Genomic DNA, 26,713 nt, shown 5'->3' on the forward strand with positions numbered 1-26,713 from the left:
AAAACAACTGAAGTTGACCAAAGTGCTGCACAGAGTATGCAAAACAAAAACAAGTCGACAAGTTTATAAACAATAAAAAAAATATATATATATATAAAACACAAATATAAAACACAAACTGTAAAATGAATGAGATTAGCTAAAATAAAAATCATTGCACAACAAGTCAAAGAATATTAAATGCCAAGGAAAAGAGAAATCAGTGAAATCAGAACAGGCGTGATGGACTCATATTTGCGCTTCCCATAAAGAAGCCAAGCTGCAGCATTTTGAACCAACTGTAGATGAAAAACTCATGACTGAGGAGCACCGATATACAGTGAGTTGCAGTAATCCAATCGAGATGTTACAAAAGCATGCATAACCGTTTCAAACTTCTTTAGAGACAAAAATGGCTTCACATTCGTCAAAAGACGAAGATGATAAAAACAGGACTTAACCACAGCACTTATCTGCTTACCAAATTTAAGATTACCATACACCTAAGTTTTTTAGTCCAGATTCAAAATGATGTACACAGTGGTCATTTGAGCCAAACAAAATAAATTCTGTTTTACTTTCATTGAGGCTTAAGAAGTTAATTGTAAGCCAAAGTTTTAGTTCATCCAAACAATTTAAAATAGGCTTTAAAGCCTGCTTGTTATCATGCTTCAGAGGGATATATATTTGTGTGTCATCGGCATACAGATGAAAAGAGACCCCATGCTTATTAAGAGACCCCATGCTTATTAAGAGAAAACAGCATTGGACCAAGGATCGAGCCCTGAGGGACACCAGATTTTAAAGATATTTCAGATGAGGAGTGGTTTCCAATACTAACAACATAGCTCCCCGAAGGCCAACACGTTTCAAGACGTGATATAAGTGTATTATGATCAACTAAATCAAAAGCAGAACTGAGGTCTAACAGAACCAAAGCCATAGACTGCCCAGTGTCAGTAATTAGCATGATGTCATTCAAAACTCATAAAAGAGCTGACTCTGTGCTGTGACAGGGTTTAAAACCAGATTGAAATTTTTCAGAGATTGAATTGATGGTCAAATAAGACTGAAGTTGATTTAGAACCACTTTCTCCAAAAGTTTGGAAAGAAAAGTCAAGTTTGAAATAGGACGAAAACTAGCCGGTAATGTGGGATCCAAACTTGGTTTTTTAAGATGAGGCCGCACCGTGGCAAGTTTAAAGTCGCCAGGTACAGTGCCAGTATAAAGACATTTGTTAATAATAGACAACAGATTGGGGCCAACAGTCTCAATAATCTGTCCAAGGAAACGTGAAGTAATAACATCCTGAGGACACATAGTAAGTTTTAGAGTAGACAATCTCAATTAGAGTATTCAAGTTCACAGGCTCAAAGACAGACCAAGTGGAAGCGATGATTGGAATATCTGGCATTTTATATGCCAACAGAAGCATCAAAGATGTAATTTGGGAAATATTATCATTAAAATGTGTTAAAATGCAAAGTCCTCACAAAGAGAGACCGATGTCTCAGGAAACAGATTAACATTTGGGCGAAGAACAGATTCAACCGTGGAAAAAAGGATATTTGGCTTATGGCTATTTCTTAAAATTAACTCAGAGAGATAACTACATTTTGCAGCCTTTACAGCCCGCTGATAGGCAGAAAGAGAGTCTCTTGTACACTTATAGTTTATCTTTTTTCCATTTACGTTCAGCCCTTCTACAGGTCTGTCTGAGAGAACGAGTAAAGTCATTTTGCCAAAGTACTGAATTTTGTTTATATTTTTTAACTTTTGGTGGTGCAACAGAGTTTAAAATATTAGAACAGGTAGCATTAAACAGACTTAGATGTTCATCAGCATCCAAGTGATATGTAGAGGAAATCATATCCTGATTAGCATTTAAAATGCACAATCATGGAGGAAAATTCTTCACCTGAACGGTCAGTGATGATACGAGTCCAACGTGGAAGTGGGGTATGTCTCTGAGTTTTCCCATCCAATGGCATAGAAAACAATATAGGCATATGATCAGACAAGCCTGCATCATCAATATTAATGTCAAAAACTGTTAACTCACGGGATAAAATTAAGTCCAGAGTATGGCCCTGAAGATGAGTTGGTCCAGAAAAAGTGTCTAGTAGACTAAGAAATTCTTTTGAAAGTGGCTTGGAGGCACAGCATACATTATTTATTTATTTATTTAGTCATTTAGCAGACGCTTTTATCCAAAGCGACTTACAAATGAGGACATAAGAAGCAATCAAAACCAACAAAAGAGCGACAACGTGCAAGTGCTATTACAAGTCTCAGTTAGCCTAACGCAGTACAGATACATATTATTATTATTAATTTTTATTTATTTATTTATTTTTTAATAAAAAGACATAGATAAAATAAAATTAGAATAGAGAGTGCTAGAGTTAGAGGGTCAAGTAAAGATGGAACAGATGAGTTTTTAGCCGTTTCTTGAAGATGGGTAAGGATTCGGCTACACGGATTGAATTGGGCAGGTCATTCCACCAGATGGGAACAGTTAATGAAAAAGTCTGTGAAAGTGTTTTTGTGTGTTTTTGGGGTGGTACAATAATGCGTCATTCACTTGAAGAACGCAAGCTTCTAGAGGGCATATAAGTCTGAATTAATGAATTTAGGTAAAGGGGTGCAGAGCCAGTGGTGGTTCTGTAGGCAAACATTAATGCCTTGAATTTAATGTGAGCAGCTATTGGCAGCCAGTGCAGGCGTGACGTGCGTTCTTTTTGGCTCATTAAAGACATGAATGTTAAAGTCCCCCATGATCAGGATTCTATCATAATTGGTGACAATTTCCCCCAAGAACTCGGCGAATTCACTGAGGAAATCCTTATTTACATGAGGTGGCCGATAAATAATAACAAAAACTACTGGGTTATCCAAAGAGAGTAGAAACATCTGAACTTCAAAACTACTGAGAGTCCCAGTTGATAAACAACGGCAGATTTAAGAGTCTTTAAAAACTGTCGCCAATCCTCCCCCACGGCCGGATAACCGAGGGGAACTAAAAAAAATTACAGCCCTGTGGCACCAGCTCAGTGAAAGGACTTAGGTCTCCAGGTTTAATTCAGGTTTCCGTGATGCATAGTATATCCAAAGCATGTGAAGTAAAAAAGTCATTTAATAAAAAAGTTTTGTTTACCAGACAACGCGCGTTGATCAAAGCCACCTTATATACAGACGAATCTTCCTGAAACTGCGTTGTCCGACTCAGTGATTGAAGATTGAGGGTATTCACTCCATGGGAGCGAACACGGAGAAGAAGATGGCACGAAGACATGGAAAGCACGATGGGTACGACAGGTCGAAGCCATCGATACGATGCATGAAGCCTGCTCCAGCGAGCACCGTGTTCACAGGCCAAAACAGGCCCATCAGACAACGGAGACAGCGTCCATGCAATGGATCTTAACAGCAATTCCACCCCGCTTTCCACGTTTCCTCCGGCGCTTCCTTTTCCAAGGCAAGTCAGCCAGTCGCCAGCAATGATGTAGAGAGAAATATGAACGTGTCGGTAGAGAAGAAGTGTAAAGCCCACAAATGTCACGCCTGGCAGTTTCAATAGCCACTTGAATGTCCATTAGTGTTTGGCGGTCATAAACCAACACCATTTTACAGCTCGTGATTAAAAAAAACACACATAAAAACATAAAAACAATGGATGACAAAGAGAGCAGCGGACGGCGTGCCACACACAACGGCGCCATCTTGACTTGTCTGACTTGTTGTACATCTGGAGTAGTAAAAGTAAGTGTTAAAATGCAAGTGTGCAAATGCAAGTGTGGCACTCAAATAACAGTGATTTGGACAGAGATATTTACAATATGTTCCTTAAATACAGTCTGAAGATACAGTATTATACAGACATGGTGATTCTGCATAACAGAGACGAGATAAGACCAAACTATTTAATTGAAATAAAACAGTCACACACATAATTAAATAATAATTAGAATATCTTAACTAGCATTTTGAATGAGCTTTCACTTTTTTGAACAACATTCTATTGTTGCGGTATCATTCATTTGTCACGAGTTGGTTTCTGTTTGGTTTCCGTTTTGTCCATATTTGGGTTTTCCTATTCTAGTTTTGTCTAATTTAGGTCACCTGTGTCGTAATCATTGTTTATCCTAGTCACCTGTTTTGTATTATCTTGTTTGATCATTTGTTCCTTTTCCTTTATAAGTCCTCAGTTCTCCTTTAGTCTTTGTCTCAGCTTAATGTTGTCTAATAGTGTTAGTGTGTTGAAGCTTATTAAAAGATTCCTGTTTCATTACTCCTTTGTCGAGTGCTCTTTGTCTACAACCACTGAACCGTAACATTTCAGATTCACACCCTTAAATGTCAAAAGGACAAACTGTTCAACATGCCAGTCAGATTGTCTCTTAATTGCTGGCTAAATGGGCAGAAAAAAAACTTCCTGCCTTTAAGTGTGGATCAGAATTTACGTCAACAGTCAAAAGTCTGGCTATGTGAGACACATAACTAATACAGAAATGTTTATGATAAAGTTTCTCATCAAAAGACTGACCTGGGGTGTGTCTCTCAAAACCATTGTTAAATAACTAGTCATTAGTTTCATTGAACTCTACTGGTAACGACGGAACTTGCGACCTAGTTGCTTTTGGGAATCACACCTCATTGAAAGTGTAGATAGGAGACATGGACTCCATATCATAAAAGGAGACCAGATACTCCTCTAGATCCACACTCCAGGCTCCACACTCCGACTGTTCCACTCCATCATGTTAATGGTCTAAATACCACACAGTTCACTCCTTCACCTGCACCTCATTGTAAAAGACACTTTCCCATGTTTGATTGTGTGTTCACTAAAAACAGAAAGAAAGTATGAAGTTATTAAGGGTCCATAATAGAATTCATCTTAAGGGAACACTCCACTTTTTTGGAAATAGGCTCATTTTACAACTCCCCTAGAGATAAACAGTTGAGTTTTACCATTTTTGAATCCATGCAACCGATCTCTGTGTCTGGCGGTAGCACTTTTAGCTTAGCTTAGCTTAGCATAGATCATTGATTCGGTTTAGACCATTAGCATTTGGTCATCAAAAATGACTAAAGAGTTTCGATAATTTTCCTATTTAAAACTTGACTCTTCTGTAGTTACATCGTGCACTAAGACCGACGGAAAATGAAAAGTTGTGATTTTCTAGGCTGATGCGTCATATCACTGCGCCTGCTGCACCCATGGTACGGCAGCAAAGTTCCTTGATTATGACGCCGGAACGAGAGTATAGTTCCTAGCCATATCAGCCTAGAAAATCGCAACTTTTAATTTTTCCGTCGGTCTTAGTACACGATGAAATACATTGTATTCAAATTTCTTACGGTGCGATGATGCTTTCATGCTCTATATAAAACAATAAAGGTAATACGAGTGTACACTGTAACATGATGAATGCTATGAGTCTAAGTATGTTTAGAACATGTTTATTATTAAAAGCCTACTCTGTTCAAAAATAGATTTTAATAACATGCTAAACAATAATAATTAGTTTCTCAGATAAAATGTCTTTGTATTTTGGCTACAAAGCCTATATATATATATATATATATATATATATATATATTAGGGCTGTGTATTGGCAAGAATCTGGCGATACGATACGTATCACGATACAGGGGTTGTGATACGATATATTGCGATACATTGCGATACTGTAAGCAAGGCGATATATTGGGATACTTCTTATTTTAGGAATAGGATATATATTTTTTAGGAAAGCTGTCACTAAGAACCCACCACCATATGCAAACCTTAGCAAAAAATAAATAAATAAAAATAGTTTAACCCAGGGTGCGAACTACGGGGGAGCTAGGGGGAGCTCGGCTCCCCTTAATAAGACATGGGCTCCCCTGAAAACGTGATTTGTGAAATTTTGGGGGGTCTCAAAAAATATTGACTGTGTTATTTTGAGTGCAATTTCAGTTTTGTGTAATGTGATCATCTTGGATTATTATGTGTAAAATTGCAAAAATATTCATTCATGCATGATGGGATTTAAACCTAATTCACTTCAATAAAGATAACTATACATGCTATTCTTGTCATGAGCATCAATATGTGGGGCGCTGCGGTGCAAATTCATTCCACTCATGTTTAGTGCATGTTAACTCAAAGATTCGTAGGAAAAATATAAACATTGCATTGAACATTGGCCGTAAATCTGCGCGCACAGTCCTTGAAATCCATTCTGCAATTAGCATCATATAGCCACCAGCAGCATATGTCATATGTCCCGCAGCAGCAGCAGCAGCGAGCTCAAGTGACTTCAGCGCAGCTGAATAGTTCTAAAACCCCAGCAAACATAACCATGAATGTGTCTGCGGGAAATAGTAAGGAGATATTTGAATTATTTACTAATAAACTAATGTTTTCTGAGTCTGTGTCGCAAGGATGAAGTTGCTGATCCTGACTCGCCGTCTCCTCATTAGACGTGCCTTTAGAGAGAAATGCTGGAGCTGGAACAATTCTATCATCCTCCATTACTGGCAGCGAACTATATTAACGCTAACATTAGTGGAGTGCCCTGATGCTAGTATTTCCTGTCACTGTTTAAGTTCAGAGATGAAGACTGATATCTAGCGGTCAGGATATGAACTCAAAACTAAACAACTGCCATGAATCTTGTATGATTTTTGCTATGAAAGGGATTCAGTCTTGGACTACCTTTCAGAAATTCTGACAGGAAAGTAAAGACAACCATTAATTTTGCATAGCTTGGAAGGCCTGTGAGTTCCTGTACCATGTTATTGTTTCCTTTAAAGGCCTCTTCATTTAATGACAGCTCATCGACTTTGCCCTTTAGACCATGAACCTCAGCTCTAAGTTGTGTACACTCATTTTTCAGTGCCTCAACTGTAGCTTGGTAAAATGCATTTGAGCATGGTCCTTTATTGATTATGATTAAGATTATAATAAAAGTTTTAATTTTGTTTTAATTTTTTTTATTTCGTTAAGTAATAATTTAAAGCTTTCTATAGATATATTTATGTCTGTGAGGCATGTATTCGCTCAGCTGAAGCGCTCCTGTTCAAGACGCCAGAAAGCGCATCATGTTTTCTTTGTTTTATAAAAGAACTACCTTTTGTTGGTATTGTGAGTGTACACAAATACAAGTAGACCCTTTACAGGTCCGAATGATGTATTATTCGAACGATTTCAGCTTCAGCGCGGATAGTGAGGGGCTTCGATCGCTGCTTCATTCCAGTTTACACATTTTTCGTTGTGTAAATGTTGATCTGCCTTCAAAACACCTGGTGAAAGAGTCGCATGATAACGCGCATCATCAGCCTTTACGGCATTTATCCGGCTTTTGTTCACACAGCGCTCGTTCCGGGACTGAACCCGGCAATGTTACTAGGTCCCCAACCCGGGATTGGTCCCGGAATCAATCCCGGGTCATGGTTGCGTTCACACAGAAGGCACTCTGGCAATTTTCCGGCAATGTTCCGGGACCAACATGCAGTGTGAAAGGGGCTTTAGGCTAGCGCACATTATTATTATAGCGCAGGTTTAACGTTTAAACATTGTTATATACTTGAACTTTTTTAGTATATCTATAGATTTTATTTTAGGCAAGTCGTGATGATACGAGAAGGCTAAATTGATCAAACATAGGCTATGATCAGCTCATGCAGCTGGCCGCTTGGTCGTGACTTTAAAAAAAAAAAAACTTATAGGCTATTTAACGAACAAAAATGCTCCCAACGTTTTTCTAAATGAACTTAATAAAAAAACAAAACGAAATATAATAATTTTGCCATTACACACAAAACTGAACTATTTTAATAGCCGAAACAGTAGTATATAAACTTTTTTAGGATAAGGGGAAAAAAAGAAGGTAATTCTGATAAGCTGTCTGACATCTGACATGACCCCCCCCCCCCCCCACCCCCGTAAAAAAAAAAAAAAAAAAAGTGGTCTCCCCCAAAGTCCACGGTATAGTTCGAACACTGGTTTAACCAGAACACACTGCAGAATACACTGGGATCAGCATTTGCAATAATAAGTCCCTATAACATTCAACATTATTGAACCACTTTTTGTGCAGTTCAAGTAAAGGGGGAAATATTCAAGTGCTTGCATGATTCTTTAGTTAAATGTATGTATAAAATGTATTTTATAAAAAGATTAAAAAATATGTATTTATAGACTCTACTTTAAAGGTTCACAGTTTAAGTTTACAATTGTGACATGCAATGTCAAAACATTTGATCTGAACAAAAAATGACATTTGACAATTTTGACAACTGACAACAAGATGTTGACCTGCCCGAGCAAGGTAATTTAACTTTAATCTTTTTCTCTCAGACATGTTTCTCTCTTTTTAATCTATAATGCATATACAGTGGTGGCCAAAATTATTAGAACACCTGGCAGATCTGAAAATATTGACCTTTTTTGCCTTCAAAACATGATTTCATTTCATAATGTTCATGAAACATGCAAATGGTTGCTCTGAGCACAATAAATATCGGTAACGCTGTACACAAAACAGAGCTCTTCTCACAAACGCTGCTTTATCAGACATTACATACAAGATTAAATGAAAATGACATCCAAAATTTTCTGAAAACAGTTGGTTTCCATCAGAAATACAGTGATATAAAAACACACGCACTGGGTTTCGATTTTGAAACGTGCAGTGCTTAACCAAGCATTCTCCCCACCCCCCAACCTTAGGTGGGATTTACAATTTGTGATGTCACAAATACAGGAAAACAACTTTGTAGTCCAAACGAGCCGTTTGTTGTAGTTCTTGAAAAGGGATTTTTTTAATACGAAATATCTCCCGTTGGATTGAAATTTGTAACTTTGTAGATCATTTGATGCCCAAACATACACAATACACACTGACTAAAATGCAAAAAGTGAAAAAAGCATAATGGGACCCCTTTAATGATAATTTAGCTAACATTAGCATAATGCAAATAAGATCATGGTATGTTTGAATGATGTCACTGCTAACGTTAATTATATAGCAACTGACGTGAACTATGTTTAAGTGTTTTTAAGCATTTTTCTGAAAAGGGGAGCTAAAAGATAAGGTAAGCCCAAAGTTATAATTGGGCTTACCGGAGACAAAGTGCTGACTGCACAATCTGGAGTTCGATGTCCTTCTGTGAGTGTTTCGGTAATCTTTCTCTGGCTGCTGTAAGCATAGCCTTAAACAGGCCGCGCAGCTGTGACCAGACAAAAATGGCGGCGATAAAACACACTGACGTCACATGGTACCTATGCAGGGCCTGAAGTTAACTTTTTTGACCACCTGCCACAGTACCTTTTTACCAGCCAGTTTTTTTTTGTTGTTTTTTTGCCTCATAAAGGTGAAAAATAGAAATCACACAAACATTATTCTTTAACTTGTAAGAATACACATTTAAGTGCTGTCAAGTTATTAACGAAATCATTATAAGTAATAATAACTCTTAGACTATTTTTTTTTAAAATCTTTTTATTCATTGATTTGCTGTGTCACAGACATAGTCATATGTCATAGTCATATATACTGACTGTTGCTAATCTGAGTCCACAAAAAAGGAGCAGATGCACTCCTCTTCCTCCACCTCTGCTGCATCTTCCATGAGGTCTGGTCTCCTTGACCGTATGCTGCTGGCATGCCACATCTCAACTGCTGTGCTAGGGTCAAAGTCTTTGATTGAGGGGGAGGACAGATGGACAAAGAGCAGGTCAGACAGTGTCTCACATTTGAGACTGGACCGCCAATCAGACTTCACCATCTTCATTACATTAAACCCACGCTCACAGTCTGCTGTTGATGCAGGCATGCATAACACCAGATCCACAAGGTCCAGGAAGTCAGGGCATGTCTCCCTCAGCATCCTGTTAACTTCAGCCCAGGTGATTTTCTCCAGTGTCTGTGGCTCCTTGTAGAGGCAGGACTTGATGATGGTCCACTGGTCTGCAATCAAATCCACATCAACTCCAGAAGAGATCAATATCGGCTTGAAGTGACTTGTGAGCCTGTCCACTTCTGAATCACCAAAGTCTGAAATGATATAAAAAGATTATTTTAAAAGTTTGTAGTAGAAGTGTATGTTGTTTTGAGTTTAACATTGACCATTTTTAAAGTTCTGTTCTTTAATAACAGAAAATCATGCTGCTCTCTGGCATTAGGAAAAAAATGTACATTAAGTTATCGCAAGTTGCTTTGAGATGCTAACCTGCACTGTTTTCTGGATCAGGCCATTGTTGGAAGCTCACTATCTTTGTATCGCTCAGGATTCCAGACCCCACATCCCCAAATCTGTTGTCCATACTGTCGGACAGCTTGTCCAGAAGTTTGTCTTTGTTAGCCATCATGTGACTGGTGTCACTATGTCTCAGGTTAACACCCATGTAAGTGTTGGAATCCAACACCTTCCTCAGCATCGGTCCAGGTCTGTAGTCAAAGTTTTAAGTTTTAGTTTACTTTTTCAAAAGAATTTGTACATCAAGACTTTACAGTTTTAATCATTACAATACAATCACAATGAGTGGTTCATTGGATACATGCTGTGTGAGTAAAGAGCGTTTTGCCTTTATCAGAATAAATTAATTTAATACATGTGTGTCAAGACAGAGTCATGACAAGAGGGAGGTCACATATTAGGAGGTACAATTGGACTAGGTTTTAGGAATGAGAAAACCACTTTTTAAGCTGAAGCAAAGATTAATAACTCTTTTTAAACTATGAACAGTAATCAATATAATTTTTAAATCATATAATTATAATATAATTATAATATAATTATATTACCTGTATTTGTATTTGAGGATCACAGCCTGAGTGGAGGTTAGGCAACTGTGGACGTCAGCTACTGTTAAACATGACTGCTGCAATTTCACTGACAGGTTGCTAAGATGAGTCAACATATCATGCAGGAAACTGCTGAACTTAAGTGCATCTCCATCTGTCACCAGCTTGTAGAACCCTCGTGCCTTGCTCTGTTGAGCAGCATTTACCCCTTCATCGTCTGGTGACTGCATCTTTAGAAAAAAAGAACAAAATTAATTAAACTGGAAATGGAAGAACTGCATTTGACGTTAAATCAAAATGTTGACAGATAAATAATATACAACAATACCTATAAGCTACTACTTACCTGGTCAAGGTGCTGAACAATCCCTTTAAACCCTCCATCTGTCCCACAAGCAACTAGCTTTTCCTTCCATTCCTCCTCACCACCACTGACTGCAGACATCTGGGAGCATATTGCATCTGTTATATGTGCTGCATCTGCCTTTTTCAATGCCTGGATCCCCACAAACTGCACCTTGACTTTTCCTGCTCTGCTCATTCTAGTGTAGACCAACTCTTCTTCCATTACACTACTGTCTGTGGATCCATCTGCCATTACGGAGATGAACTTGGTGGCAGATATCTCCTCCTTTACCTTCCTCCTTTCAACCTCTGCTATGTAGTGCATGAAGACTTGGGTTTGGTTTGCATTTCTGTATGTCTTCCCTACAGCTAACCCTTTCTGTTCATCCACCCTACAGAAACATTGACAATTCACAGTTAGCTTGATAACACATGCATGCCAGCGCATGCACGCACGTATACACACACACACACACACACACACACACACACACACACACACACACACACACACGTTGGTTTTTGTGGTTTATGGGGACTCTCCATAGGCGTAATGGTTTTTATACTGAACAAACTGTGTGTGCTATTGCCCTACACCAACCCTACACCTAAACTTAGCCCTCACAAGAGACTTTGTGCATTTTTAGATTTTCAAAAAAACACCATTTAGTATGTTTTTTAAGCCTTTTGAATTACGGGGACATAGGCAGTGTCCTCATAAACCACCTTCATATTGTAATACCTCTGTCATACCCATGTCATTATACAAATTTGTGTCCTCATAAACCACATAAACATGCACACACACACACACACACACACACACACACACACACATCTGGTTCACTATCGTTGTGGGGACTCTCCATAGACTTAATGGTTTTTATACTGTACAAACGATATATTCTATATCCTTACACTAACCCTACCCCTAAACCTACCCATCACAGAAAACGTTCTGCATTTTTACATTTCCAAAAAAACTCATTCTGTATGATTTATAAACTTGTGTACCCATGGGCTGATTTAGTCAGTAGACAGTTCCTGGCAACTGTTAATTACAGCCTTCAGGAACCGTTAAACAGAACTAAATTAATATTACTGGTAAAGTTACCGGGTACCGGACATTTTCTCACTGGTTCCCAACTCCCAACATACACACGCGCACACATCTGTGTAACTGTCATTGTATCGTAACCAACGTCAGCTTTGCTTTATCTCATCTCATCCCATCTCACCAACAGTTTAATACTTACTCGCACATCCAAACGTAGTCAGAGAAGGGCCTCATCTTCTTGCCGATCGCGTGAACGTTCCGAAACAGGAGTCGCATCTTCTCAAACTGCGCTGCTTTCATGGACGTCAGTGCCTTGACCGCAGCGGTCTCCTCCGGAAGCGCAGTCTTTGATATTTTGCAACTTATTGTGTGTAGGTGGCTTTTTGATGACTCGTGGTCCTTAATTGCTTCTAATTTTAAGTTTTTAGTCCCGATTACAAAAGGATTTGACTTCGCTTTCTCTGAGCCATACATACGGCAGTCACTGCAGTACATTTCGTCTGTACTGCGATCATAAACCAGCCAATCACGAACCTTGTCGTTGTCGCCAATTGTCCACTTTGTATTAAAACGTCGTCTTTTACTTTTCTTTGACTCATCCTCATCTTTTTGTTGGTTGTTCGTTTCAGCTGGCCTCTTTACCCCAGTAATGTCCACATTTTGGGCTAAAATCCAACGAAATGGCGGACTTAAAAAAACAAAAAAAAAACAACAACTAATGAATCACTCAATTCTCATTGGCTACCCGCCAATGTGGCAGGTAGATTGACAGTTTTACCCGCCAATTGCAAAATGCACCCGCATTTGGCGCGTGGTCGGGTGTTAATTTCAGGCCCTGTACCTATGGATAGCCCATATTTCATTGTACCAAAGAAGAGTGGGGGGCTCAGACCAGTCCTGGATTTGAGGACTCTGAACCGGGCCCTTCACGAGCTTCCATTCAGAATGTTAACCCTCAAGCACATATTAACATGTGTCAGAGATCAGGATTGGTTTGTGGCAATAGACCTGAAGGATGCGTGCTTTCATGTCTCAATCCTACCAAGGCACAGGGTGTTTCTTTGGTTTGCCTTCGAAGGACGGGCATATCAGTACAAAGTTCTTCCCTTCGGGCTGTCCCTGTCTCCACGTATCTTTACGAAGATTGTGGAGGCTGCCCTTGCCCCTCTCAGGGAAGTGGGCATTCTCAATCTCAATTACCTCGACGACTGGCTGATCCTAGCTCACTCGCGAGAATTGATTTGCGCACACAGGGACATGGTCCTCGACCACCTAGCCTGATTGGGACTTTGGGTCAACTGGGAAAAGTGCAAATTCTCCCCTGTGCAGAGTATCTCGTTTCTCGGTGTAGAATTGGACTCGGTTACGATGACTACACGACTCTCTCAGGATCAAGCTCAGTTGGAGCTGAAATGCTTGAGGGCTCTCAAGCAGAGAACAGCGGTTCCTCTCAAAAACTTTCAGAGGCTCCTGAGGCATATGGCATCCTCAGCCGCGGTTACGCCGCTGGGACTGATGCATATGAGACTGCTTCAGCACTGGCTTCGTACCCGAGTCCTGAGATGGGCATGGCGTAATGGCTCACACCATGTGAACATCACACATTTGTGTCACCGTACCTTCAGTCCTTGGGAGGACATTTTTTTTCTACAGGCAGGAGTGTCCTTAGAACAAGTGTCCAGATGCATTGTTGTTACAACAGATGTTTCCAAGACAGGCTGGGGCGCCGCATCAGGGGTCTGGACAGGCCCTCGGCTGCATTGGCATATCAATTGCCTGGAGTTGTTCACAGTGCTTTTGGCCTTGAGAAGGTTTCAACCCTTGATCCAAGGCAGGCACGTGTTGGACCAGATGGACAACACAGCGACAGTTGCACATATCAACCACCAGGGTGGTGTTCACTACCATCGCATGTCACAACTCGCCCACCATCTCTTACTTTGGAGCCAGCACAGACTCAGGTCTCTGCATGCCACTTATATCCCGGGAGACCTCAATCGTCTAGTGGATCTCCTCTTGCGACAGGTCTCGCTCAGGGGCGAGTGATGGCTTCACCCTCAAACGGTTCAGCTGATTTGGAGTCGGTTCGGCCAGGCACAAGTGGACCTGTTTGCTTCGTCAGAATCAACCCATTGCCAGTTATGGTACTCTCTGTCCAAGGCTCCCCTCGGCACGGATGCACTGGCTCACAGCTGGACCAGTTGCCTATTCAAGTATGCATTTCCCCCAGTGAGCCTCATAGCACGAACATTGTGCAAAGTCAGGGAAGACGGAGAACAGCTCCTGCTTGTGGCCCCTTATTGGCCCAACAGGATTTGGTTCTCAGAGCTCGTGCTCACGGCATCAGTTCTGCCCTGGCAAATTCCCCTGAGGAAGGACCTCCTTTCTCAGGGGAAGGGCACAATTTGGCATCCGTGCCCAGACCTCTGGAACCTGGAATGACCAGAAGGAATTCAGAGACCTTTCACCAGAAGTGGTGAATACCATTACTCAGGCCAGAGCCCCCTCGACGAGGTGGCTGTACGACCTGAAGTGGCGCGTTTGAATGAATTGAACCATGAATTGGTTTTCTTCCCAGGGGAAGGACCCTCGGAGATGTGGCATCGGATCTGTGCTCTCCTTCCCCCAAGGAAGCCTGAACAGGAGCCTGTCTGCTTCTATACTTAAGGTGTACATGGATTGTGGCTAACCACGACACTGTGGGAGGCAGATTGTTGGGAACCAATTGAACCCCCGTGGCCACATCTCATTCCATCTTGGGATCTCACTGTGGTCTTGCAGGCCTTACAGAGAGATCAGTTTGAGACCCTTCAGTCAGTGGAGTTCAGTGCCCTCTCTATGAAGACGGCCCTCCAGACGGCCCTCTCCGTTAACAAATCATGCCTCGAGTTCAGGCTGGCAGACTCTCACGTTGTCCTGAGACCTCTGCCTGGATATGTGCCCAAGGTTCATACCACTGCTTTCAGGGACCAGGTGGTAACATTGCAAGCTATCCCCTTCCAAGAAGGGGACCCCAACATGTCCCTGTTGTGCCCAGTGTGAGCCCTACGCGCATACCTAGATCACACTCAGAGTTTAAGACGTTCTGAACAGTTCTTTATCTGCTTTGGAGGACAGAAGAAGGGGAATGTTGTCTCCAGACAAAGGATCTCCCACTGGATTTTGGATGCTATCCTAACAGTCTATCAGGCCAGAGGCCTACCTTGCCCACTGGGAGAGAGGGTTCACTCTACCAGGGGCATGGCTGCATCAGCAGCCCTGGCGAACGGGGCCTCTCTAGCAGATATCTGTAAAGCTGCAGGTTGGGCTACACCTAATACATTTGCTAGATTTTATAATGGAACCAGTTTCTTCTAGACTTCTGAACGTCAGTTCTTTGACTCAGGAAACTGGCAGGGTGTAGAGCTTGCTACCAGCACTACTCCCTCCTGGGCAATTATGTGCTTATTCAGTCCAGCTCAGGTTCCTTTCATGAACTCTGGACTACCCTTCCATCACATAAGCACTTTTTCTTAGTGAAGTTTGACGGAGGAACTCACTATTAGAACTCATTACGAGGTAGGTTCCCTCGAGTGAACTCTTGTATTGGGTTAGTGCTCCACATGTAGTGGCTCCTCTTGAGGCCCCATGTGTGTATTCTCCACTGTATTGCCCCTGAGGCTCAGTGTTCCCCTAGACAGACATTCTGTCGATAGGTTCTGGGTCTTGGTAGATCTCCCCTTACGCATAGCCCACCCCAGTACCTTCACTATGTGGTACTTCCTCTGTAAGTCCATAGGTGGATCTTCACGTTACCTCCCCATCGGTTAGGATGTGATCTCTGTAGTGCCTTTTCCCCTAGGGGGAATAGTCACTGTCCCAACGTTACTACCAAGACTTTTCAGCTATTATATTATGGTGAGTATTACTATGGGAAAAGGCTCTGGCTGAGGGCACCTCTGCCTCTATGGTGGTTCTCCTGGATGTTGGAGAGTGAGGTCTTAAGTCTTGGGCATTGGAAGGTTATGAGGAGGGGGGTTGCATTTGGTTGTGACACATTGGCTTGCTAACATCTGCGCCAACATCTGGACTTGTGATGCAGTTCGGCAGTTGTGGAGATTAGTGTAGGGACCCCTAGTGTTGTACACTTGACACAACGTCGGAGTGAATGACAGAAAGGGAACATCTCGGTTATGTATGGTAACCCTCATTCCATGATGGAGGGAATGGAGATGTTGTGTCCATCATGCCACAACTCCGAATTGCCTCTGAGTGGGTTGAGATGCTTCTCGATACCTCAGAACAGAACGAGTGAGCAGATGCCACGTTGGCCTATTTATACCCGGATGTCTGGGATGTGGTCAGCTATGCAAATTCTGCACACCCAATTTCATTGGCCTTTTCTCAAAGATGTCAGAGGTGTTTGGGCTCCTAAGAGCGACCCCTAGTGTTGTACAATTGACACAACATCTCCATTCCCTCCATCAGGGAACGAGGGTTACCATATGTAACCGAAACGTTTTTTTTTTCTTCTACTTATTAGAAATGAGGTCTTTGTAGGCCTCTGAAATAGAATAATGTCCCATTTGTAAAAAATGCTGCAGTAAAATGGTTTGATATGAGTTGTGCATATTTTATGGGACATCCCATAAACCAACTGATCATCCCATAAACCAACTGATCTACTTATTAGAAATTGGGTCTTTATAGCCCTCTAAATTTAGCTGTTCATGGCAAGCCCTCTAAATAGTTATTCTTCTACGAATGATTTGAAAGGTAGAAAAATATAGTAACACACCACTGTCAAAGACACCAATAAATAACACAGATATTAAAGCAGAAGAAAAAAATCTTGAGAAATGTCATATTATATCTCAATTGCCTAAATGAAAAGCGCTCTGAAAGCGCATACTCTGTATTGTTCCTGCAATTACCGCAATCATCACGCACACTAATTTCGATTGCGGCTGGCTTGACTGTGTTTTTCTGAACCACGGCTGGCTTGACTGCAGTTACTGTCATTGTTACCCTGTGGTAGTATTTACAAAATGTTATATCTTATGTAAGTGGTTATAGAATAGAATAGAGGGACTGATACTCCATGCTGATGTATGTTTTGTTTATTATTATTTGTTATTATGACTGGTCACACAATTTCATTCATAATTTGTATACCATTGTCTGTGTTCTACAGATGTCTGCCACTGCAGCAGATGTTGAGCCGTCCCTGCCACTCCACGACAGATACTGCTGTGTAAGTGTAAGTAAGGCTCTCCCATGGGTTTAGCTCATTAGTGTTGTTTTAGCCATCCCAAGTTATAGAAAAACAATTAACTATAATTGTTGTCTGTATCCGTTGCTGGTGATGAAGCCACAATTGGAGGATGGATGTTCAGCATCGAAAACCATGTCATCTGTGAAGGTGTCCACCAAAGCTTCATGACAGGGTTGGCTGCAGTTTTCGCCACCTACTGCGTCTTCAACTTACAGTACGAAGATGAATCCTCAAGGACCCTGGAGTTTGTTGAAAGGTAAATATTGTTTCGATATTGTGCCCCTCTTCCCAGCTCTGTTCAGAAATGGTCATTTACTATAAGCTGTGCTCTAACTTAGTAGCTCTCTCTTGTTCCTATAGCAACTTTATAATTACAATTGTTTATTTTGATCATGAATTGATGTTTAAGCTGACATGTGCATTCAATTGAGTTTAGACTGAATGTATTATCTCACTGCATGTTCATGAATAGAGTATAATTCTCTCTCTTTAACTTCCACTCCAACTCTCTCTTTATTTCTTTTAAACACAGAGGCATCTCAAAACACAGCTTTGTTAAGGAATAGGACATTTCAGACTGAACATGTCACTGCTTAGAGCTCTACACATGGCTGGTGCAACAATGTTTGAGTGTTTAGTCAGTTTTCTCTGCACGCTGCAGTCAAATTTAACAGGAAGAAGAGAACTGTCAATGCACCATGAACCCCTCTCCCAATGATGTCCTTAGGTTTCAGCAAATTTAACAATGCACTGTCAGCTGTATTTGTTCTGTTATTGACAGTTCTTCCTATTAAACTTGAATTATCAAACTATATTCAATTCAAATCTTGTTTATTTGTATAGTGCTTTAACAATGCATATTGTTTCAAAGCAGCTTTACAAAATGCGTTTTCTGTGTTACAATTTATAGTAATCTGTTATCAGAGGAAGTAATATTTATACGGAAGAAATGTACAGTTCTAAGATAATACAAATCATGCAGTTAGTTAACGTCATGTGTTCAGTTAATCTGAAACACATTAAATCATTATTTACATGTTGTGATGAATTATAAAAGGAAAATTTGGCAGTTTTGTACGTTGATTCAGAGTTAGCATAATTTTTTGTCCTCACGGGTTTGGTGTCGGTCCTTCACAGGTGTTGGGGTAATCTGAAATTAGATCATTCTCTCATAATTATAAAACACAGAGGTCATTATCTTGAGACATCTATAAACATCTTACAATAGTCTTAAGTACAATTAATCTTGACTTACCAAGCCTAATATCTCATTTGTTTAGGAACATTATTTTCTTGAACCCTGAGAGAGGAACAAAGGCCAAATAGGTGAAGGTAATATCCAAAAAGACAGGGAAACAATACATAAAAAGGTTTAAACTGTGAATCCCCATGTGGCCACCCTCATAAAAAACCTTTTGGGCTTTGTTCAGTAATTGAGCAAAGTCAGAGGGTTGTGTTCTGCAACTATAGTAGCTAGATGTTCATGGGAAGTCACAGCATTCTGTTCTACAACAGATGTTCATGTGAAGTCAGCGCAGTGTTCTGCAAATCAGTGTTCATGTGAAAGGACTTTGACAGATCACTTTTAAATTAATTAACAAAACATACACAAATTGTTAGCATATCACTTATTAATCGCTTATGAATGTTTTGTAAATGATTAGTTAATCATTAACTAATCACTTATAAATGACTTATAACTGGACGTTATTATAAAGTGTTACCTGATATTCTACTCTGTAAAAACCTCGTATTCCATCTTTCTATATACTGCCAAAGATACACAAGAATTTAGAGAGGGCCCATAATCTGTGGAAATCCATCGTTGACAGAGCCAGCATCACACAGTATGTTGACTTTTTTTTAAATAAAAGTTTATGTAGTAGTTTCCCTCTTATTTTCAAGATAGTACTCATGTGCTGAATAAGATCAGTGATATACAAATGTGGGTGAATCGCTGTTGGTAACTTTGGACATTAAATTGTTGTATACTAACATTGGTCATGCAAAGGGCCGTAAAATATTATCTGAGTGATAGACTTCCTGAAAGTTTGCCACCTTCTCTTTTCATTGTAGAATTGATAGAGTGGACATTTAAGAACAATGTGTTTTTGTTTCAAGATATTTTTTATAACCAATTAAAAGGTACAGCTATGGGTGCTTGTTTTGCTCCGAAATTTTGGCAACCTATTTTTGGGATTGTGGGAAGAAAGATAGATAGAGAGAGAGAGAGAGAGAGAGAGATGATGTCTTGTTGTTTTGGTCCGGTTTGGAGTCTGAATTATACTTGTTTCATGAATATATTAATAGCATAAATCGCAATTTGAAATTGAGCCTGGAGTAATTAATCATCTGGATTTAAAAATAACTAAGGATGTTAATGGTGATTACATACTTCAATTTTTAGGAAACTAATGGATCGAAATACCACTCTTAGAGCTAATAGTTTTCATCCACTTTGGTTGTCTGAGAATATTCCACATGGTCAGTTCCAAAGATTGAAACGTATTTGTGATTCAGAAAATGATTTTGAATTTCAATTACAGGATATGACTTGTAGATTTCGATAGAGAGGATATGATCCAAAAGTTATAAAAAGAGCCACAGAGAGAGTTAAATCTATGAATAGGAAACAATTACTGAGTAAGAAGACTAAAGCGCAACAACATTCCAATACTAATTTTAATCGGGTTTCTTTTTTGACAACTTATCGTCGTGAGGCTACACAAATTAAACATATTATAAGTTATAACTGGGACATCATAGAAAGTGAAAGTACTTTGGGGACAATTTTTCCAGAAAAACCATTGATTAGTTATATAGGCATCTGCCAACTATTAGAAATAAGGTGGTACGTAGTCATCTTCTGGCCCTTGAAAAGAAAACATGGCTTGGTTCTCTAACCGGTAATTTTAGGTGTGGAAGTTGTAAACATTGTGACAACATAGTGAGAACGAATAATTTTACTTATGTGATTTCTGGTAAAGTGTGTCAGGATTATGGACCTGTCTGTGTGTGTTTTGTGACCCAGTTTCTTCCTCATGTGTATGTGACAAATAAAAATCTTGAATGTTGATTGTGTTTAATTTGATTCCAGGTGTGTCTCGTTCTTCCCTGATTGTCCTGTGTTTAAAAGCCCTAGTCCTTTCAGTTAGTGTTGTCGGTCCGTGGGGAGCTCGTTTGGATAGGAAATGGCGGAAACTTCAGTGAGAAATCGGAAAGGATCGGCGGTGAGGCACGACTGCTCCGTGAATGGAACAGAGAGGATTGAGTGGGGGGATAGTGAAGGGAGTATGGGAGTAGGAAGCGAAGAGGAAAGTGATAAATCTTTAGGAAATGGATGGAAAGAAGAAAAACGAAAGAAGAGGAGCGATGTAGAAGAGTCTGATGATAAGAGTAGAGAGAGCATAATATGCATTGTTAGGTTTGGAGATCAGATTGGGGTAAGCAAAATTAATCCATTAAAATTGACCAAGATAATAAATAGAGATATAGGAAATATTGAGTTCGCTAAAGTTCTTTCTGATGGAAATTTGCTAGTTGGATGTAATAAAGAAGAACAAGCAAATAAGGCTCTCAAATTAAAAGAGGTAGGAGGGATTAAAGTTGTCAGCACAAACAGAGTTGGAGATAAAAGTAAAAGTAAGGGGAGAAAAGGGATCATTTTTGGTGTTCCTCTCAATATAGGATTGGAAGAGTTGAAAGATAACTTAAAGGGAGGGATTATAGCAAATGCGCGAAGAATAAAATCAGGTGCAGATGGAAACAGAAGAGACACTGAAACAGTAGTAATAGATTTTCAAGGGAATGAAATTCCTAAAAGAGTAATGTTGGGTGTGATGAGTTATATTGTAAGAGAGTATATACCAGGTCCAGTGAGTTGTTTTAAGTGTCAAAGGTTTGGGCATGTTGCTAAAAGGTGTATGCAGTGTAGATGTGCTCGCTGTGGAGGAAATCATGAATACGGCAAGTGTGAGGAAGGAGTACAACCAAAGTGTTGCAACTGTGGGGAGGATCATAGTGCAGCATTCAGAGGATGTGAAGTAATGAAAATAGAGATGGACATTCAGAAAAGGAGGGTGGAGAAGAAGATAACTTATGCGGAGGCAGCAAAACAAGTTAAAGGACAAGCTAGAGATCAAAGAGGTCAGCCAGGAGTTTCAGATGAAGGAAATAAAGAAGTTCCAGGAGAAATAATGAAAAGATAATAATGATTGAAAAGAAGAAATTAGTAACATTTATTGCAGGAGTTATAAATAGTACAGCTGGGATTGAATCAAAAACACAAAAGACACAGTTAGTTGTTATAGCAGCAATACGCCATCTTGGAATGAAATGCTTGACTTGGGAAGAAGTTAGAGATGAACATCAGATAAGATCAAGTCAAGAAACTAGATTGGACACATAGATGATAACAATATTTCAGTGGAATGCAAGATCTCTGATAGCAAATGGTAACAAGTTCAAGCATTTTATTGAAGAGTTAAGTATTAAACAGGATGTAGTATGTGTTCAAGAAACTTGGATGAAAAATTGTTTAGATTTTGTTTTAAAAGGGTATAGTATAGTAAGGCGTGATAGAGAAGAAGGGAATGGTGGTGGGTGTGCAACATTTATTAGACAAGAAATATCATATAGAATACTGGGAAAAGGAAGGGATCAAGAATATATTGCTATGGGGATATGGGGTAGAGGTCAGGAGATAATTATCATAAATTATTATAATCCATGTAAAAAATTGGAGCTAGAGAAGCTAAAGGAAGTACATGGTCAAGATAGTCAAAGAGTGATATGGTGTGGGGATTTTAATGCATATAATACCCTATGGGGAGGAAATTACATTAATGCCAATGGTCAAGTAGTTGAATAGAGGAAAGGGAGTTGGTATGTTTAAATGATGGGAGGGGTACAAGGATAGATGTTTGTAAGGGAAGGGAGTCAGTATTGGATTTAACACTAGTTTCGAGTAATCTGGCCAGTAAGTGTAATTGGGAAGTTTGGGGGGAATCTAGCATTGGGAGTGATCACTACCCAATAGTTATAACATTGAATATTGAGACGGAGAGAGCAGTAACGCAAAGAGGAGGAAAATGGATATTTTAAAAAGCAAATTGGGATAAATTTGAGGAAATGTGTGAGGAAAAAATGGATGCAATTGATTAAAATCAAGATATTGACATCTTTAACGGAAAAGTGTGTGCAGCAATATTAGAGGCAGCATCAGAATCAATTCCAAAAAGCAAAGGAAATATAACGAGAAAAGCTGTAGAGATAGAAAGAAGGCTTTTAAACTTCTTAAGAGGACACATAATTATAATCATCTAATTTTATTCAAAAAAGCTCAAGCAGTTGTGAGGAAAACTATCAGGCAAGCTAAAAGAGGAAGTTGGCGAGATGTTTGTAGTGGAATTGGAAGAACAACTCCAGTAGGTGAAGTGTGGAATATGATTAAGAGAATGAAAGGTATTAAGAAAGAGTGGGATTATCCAGTGTTGGAGTCAGAAGGAGAAATAGGTATAACAGATAAAGACAAAGCAGCAATGCTAGTAAAAACATTTGCAAAAATACATGGGTCAGGGAACTTAAGTGAGGAAGGTAAGAGGAGGAGAGAAATAACAAAGAGAAGAAATATGGAAGAATTGGTAAGGAATAGGGGAATGGAAGACCAGCCAATTAACTTCCCACTCAACAGAGGTGAATTGATGAGAGCTATTTGTAATAAAAATAAAAAATGTTCATCTCCAAGTAAGGATCAGGTCGGATATATAATGATGAGACATCTGAAGGATAGGGCTCTGGGGAAACTTTTAGAGTTATATAATAGAGTATGGGAGGACGGAAGACTTCCTAAAGTTTGGAAAGAAGCAATAATAATACCAATAAGAAAGCCAGGAAAAGATCCGTCAAAACCCTTTAATTACAGACCAATAGCTCTGACATCGAATATTTGTAAAATTATGGAAAGGATTATTACAGAAAGGTTGACTTATTTAGTCAAGTCAAGTCAAGTTGAGCTTTATTGTCATTCCGCTACATGTGGGGACATACAGTGGAACGAAATGTCGTGTCTCGCAGGACCACGGTGCTACATAAATACAGACATACAACAATGAAGTAAAAAACACTAAACCTATACACTACTAACCTACAAACAGATTTAACTATAAGTATACTGTATATAAGTATTTACCCTATACAAACTAAAAGAATAAAGGATAAAAAAATACAACTATACGAATGCTTCATATAAATATTACCCTATACAAACTAAAAATAGAAGATAAAAAATACAAACTATACGAATGCTTCACAAATACTGTACATGTGCAAAGAGAGACATTTGAGTCAGCAGCTGGTTGGGGAACAGTGCAGGATGATTTGTAGTGCATGAGCATGTAAACATACATATATTCCTGAGTCTTTTGTGAGATTGTGCACACGCAGCAGCGTGTGTAAGTGTCCATAGTGCACATAGTGTAAAGTGTAAGTGTCCATAGTGTAAAGTGTCCATAGTGCACATAGTGTAAAGTGTCCATAGTGTAAAGTGTCCATAGTGCACATAGAGGAGAGTGTGTTACTACAGGTGGTTTGTACAGGCCCACTCACCTGTGTGTAGCACACTTTGAATTGCACAAAAAATAAAAATAAAATAAATTAAAAAAATTAAAGTTCCATACAGTTTTTCTTTGGTGTGGTAAGGTTTGGGGTTTGGGGTGGGGGGTGGTCCATGTTTCAGGAGGTAGGGGTTTGCATGGGGTTTCAGAGGGGGGCGGGGTGGTTTGAGTTCAGGGCTCTCACAGCCTGGGGGAAAAAGCTGTTGAGCAGTCTGGTGGAGCGGGCTCTGATGCTCCGGTACCGTCTTCCTGATGGTAGGAGCTGGAAGAGACTGTGGGAGGGATGGGTGGAGTCCTTCACGATGCTGTTGGTTTTGCTGGAGCATCGTGTAAGGAAGATGTCCAGGATGGAGGGGAGAGGGGCACCGATGATCTTTGCAGCTGTGTTCACTGTCCGCTGGAGGGTCTTGCGGTCAGCAGCACTGCAGTTCCCGTACCAGACAGTGATGCAGCTGGTCAGCGCACTCTCAATGGTGCCTCTGTAGAATGTGGTGAGGATGGCTGGAGGGAGACTTGCTCTTTTCAGCCGGCGGAGAAAGTGTAGGCGCTGTTGTGCCTTTTTGGAGAGTGACATGGTGTTGGTGGTCCAGGTGAGATCCTCTGTGATGTGCACCCCCAGGAATTTAGTGCTGCTGACTCTCTCCACAGTCGAGCTGTCGATGGTCAGTGGGGGGTGGTCAACGGAGTTTCTCCTGAAGTCCATCACAACCTCCTTTGTCTTCCCCACATTGAGGGACTGATTGTTTGTGCCACACCATTCAGCCAGCTGTGCCACTTCCTCTCTGTAGTGTATTTCATCATTGTTGCTGATGAGACCTACCACTGTTGTGTCATCAGCAAACTTGATGATGTGGTTGGAGCTGAACTTGGCAGTGCAGTCGTGGGTCAGCAGTGTGAAGAGCAGTGGGCTAAGCACACAGCCTTGTGGGGCACCTGTGCTCAGTGTTGTAGTGCTCGAGGTGTTGTTGCCGACACGGACTGACTGAGGTCTTCCAGTTAGAAAGTCCAGGATCCAGTTACAAAGGGAATTGTTAAGGCCCAGCAGGTTTAGCTTATTTATGAGCTGTTGTGGGATTATTGTGTTGAATGCCGAGCTGAAGTCAATGAACAGCATTCTAACATAGGAGTCTTTATTTTCTAGGTGGGTAAGAGCCAGGTGGAGGGTGGAGGAAATTGCATCGTCCGTAGAGCGGTTTGGACGGTATGCAAACTGGAGCGGGTCGAGTGTGTTGGGGAGGCTGGTTTACTGGAAAAAATAGGATTACTGTCAAATTACCAAAGTGGTTTTAGAAAAGGAAGAGGAACAATGGAGTCTGTTATATGTTTAGAAAATGAAATTAGAAAAGCACAGTTAAATAAAGAATCAGTAATAGCAGTATTTTTGGATGTTGATAAGGCTTATGATATGATGTGGAGAGAGGGGCTATTGATAAAATTAAGAATGATGAATATTGGTGGAAAAATATACAATTGGATAAAAGATTTTTTGGAGAATAGAAGCATCCAGGTAAGAATAGGAAATGAAGTATCGAATGTATTCCAGATAGATAATGGTACTCCTCAAGGGAGTGTAATAAGTCCACTATTGTTTTCCATAATGATCAATGATGTGTTTAATCAAGTAGAACCAAAGGTAGGTAAGTCTCTGTTTGCAGATGATGGAGCTCTCTGGAAGAGAGGAAGGAATATTTTATATATTAATAGGAAGATACAAGAGACTATTAGGAAAGTGGAAGAATGGGCATATGATTGGGGGTTTAAATTCTCAGTGGAGAAAACTAAAACACTAATTTTCTCTAGGAAGAGGGTCGTTCCAGAAGTGAGTTTGAAGATATATGGGGAAACTTTGGAAAGGGTGAATGTATTTAAGTTTCTAGGTATGTATTTTGATGCAAAACTTACTTGGGGAGAACATATAAATAAAATAGTAGAGAAATGCCAGAAGGTGATAAACATCATGAGATGTGTGAGTGGAATGAGGGGCAAGTTTTTCTTCATTAAAAATAATTTATATAGCATCCGGTCAGTGTTTGACTATGGTTGTGGGGTTTATGGATCGGCGTCAAAAAACCAGTTAGATAAACTAAATAAAATTCAAGCTCAAGCGATGAGACAGTGTTGTGGAGCAGTAAAGACTACACCTATACCAGCGTTACAAGTCTTGGTAGGAGCGATGCCATTAGAAATTAGAAGGAAACAATTAACGGTTGTAACAAAGTTCGTAGATTCGGGAAGAAGGAGGCGGGAACCGGCAAACATTTAAGAATTTAATAATCAAAATAAACAAACGTAAAAGTACAGCGGCAGCCCCTCACGGACGACTGCCGCACACAAACACAAAATAAAATCCAGGCCTGGTCCTCTCTCGTCTTCCACTGTCGTCACTCCTCCTTTTATCCTTCCGGAGCTCCTCCGTGGGACTCGAGACCGGTGAGTGTCGCAGGTGTCGCTCATTATCATTAACTCCACCGGCCTCGCTCCGTTCCCACGGCTCTCGGCCCCGCCCCACTCACCACATACCCCCATCGCCCCTCGCAGGCCGGGGGGTACCCACGAGACTGCGCTCTACTCCCCCCCCCTCCTTCCTGGGGGGGACCCGTTAGGGCGGCCGCGGCGTACCTGGGGGTACGGACAGACGAGGCGAGAGAAAAGGAGACGGAAGGA

The 26,713-nt window shown here is 40.3% G+C and overlaps 1 protein-coding gene across 2 annotated transcripts in view; it reads right to left on the minus strand.

Annotated features, from left to right (window-relative positions):
• Positions 1 to 17,931: 17,931 nt before the first annotated feature.
• Positions 17,932 to 26,713, minus strand: part of LOC306849160 (butyrophilin-like protein 3) — a 39,999-nt gene continuing 31,217 nt past the window's right edge. Inside the window, exons 12-13 of one of the 2 annotated variants that reach the window (XM_079384011.1) lie at positions 18,691 to 18,735; positions 17,932 to 18,585 (exon numbers count right to left, since the gene is read on the minus strand). In XM_079384011.1, the coding sequence (XP_079240137.1) occupies positions 18,704 to 18,735 (32 nt within the window). In that variant the 3' untranslated portion in view covers positions 17,932 to 18,585; positions 18,691 to 18,703. The remainder of the gene's footprint in view (positions 18,586 to 18,690; positions 18,736 to 26,713) is intronic. The other variant, XM_079384012.1, reaches the window with a different exon arrangement.

This window comes from Barbus barbus (genome assembly GCF_936440315.1).
Source record: "Barbus barbus genome assembly, chromosome: 3".
NCBI classification, from domain to species: Eukaryota; Metazoa; Chordata; class Actinopteri; order Cypriniformes; family Cyprinidae; genus Barbus; species Barbus barbus.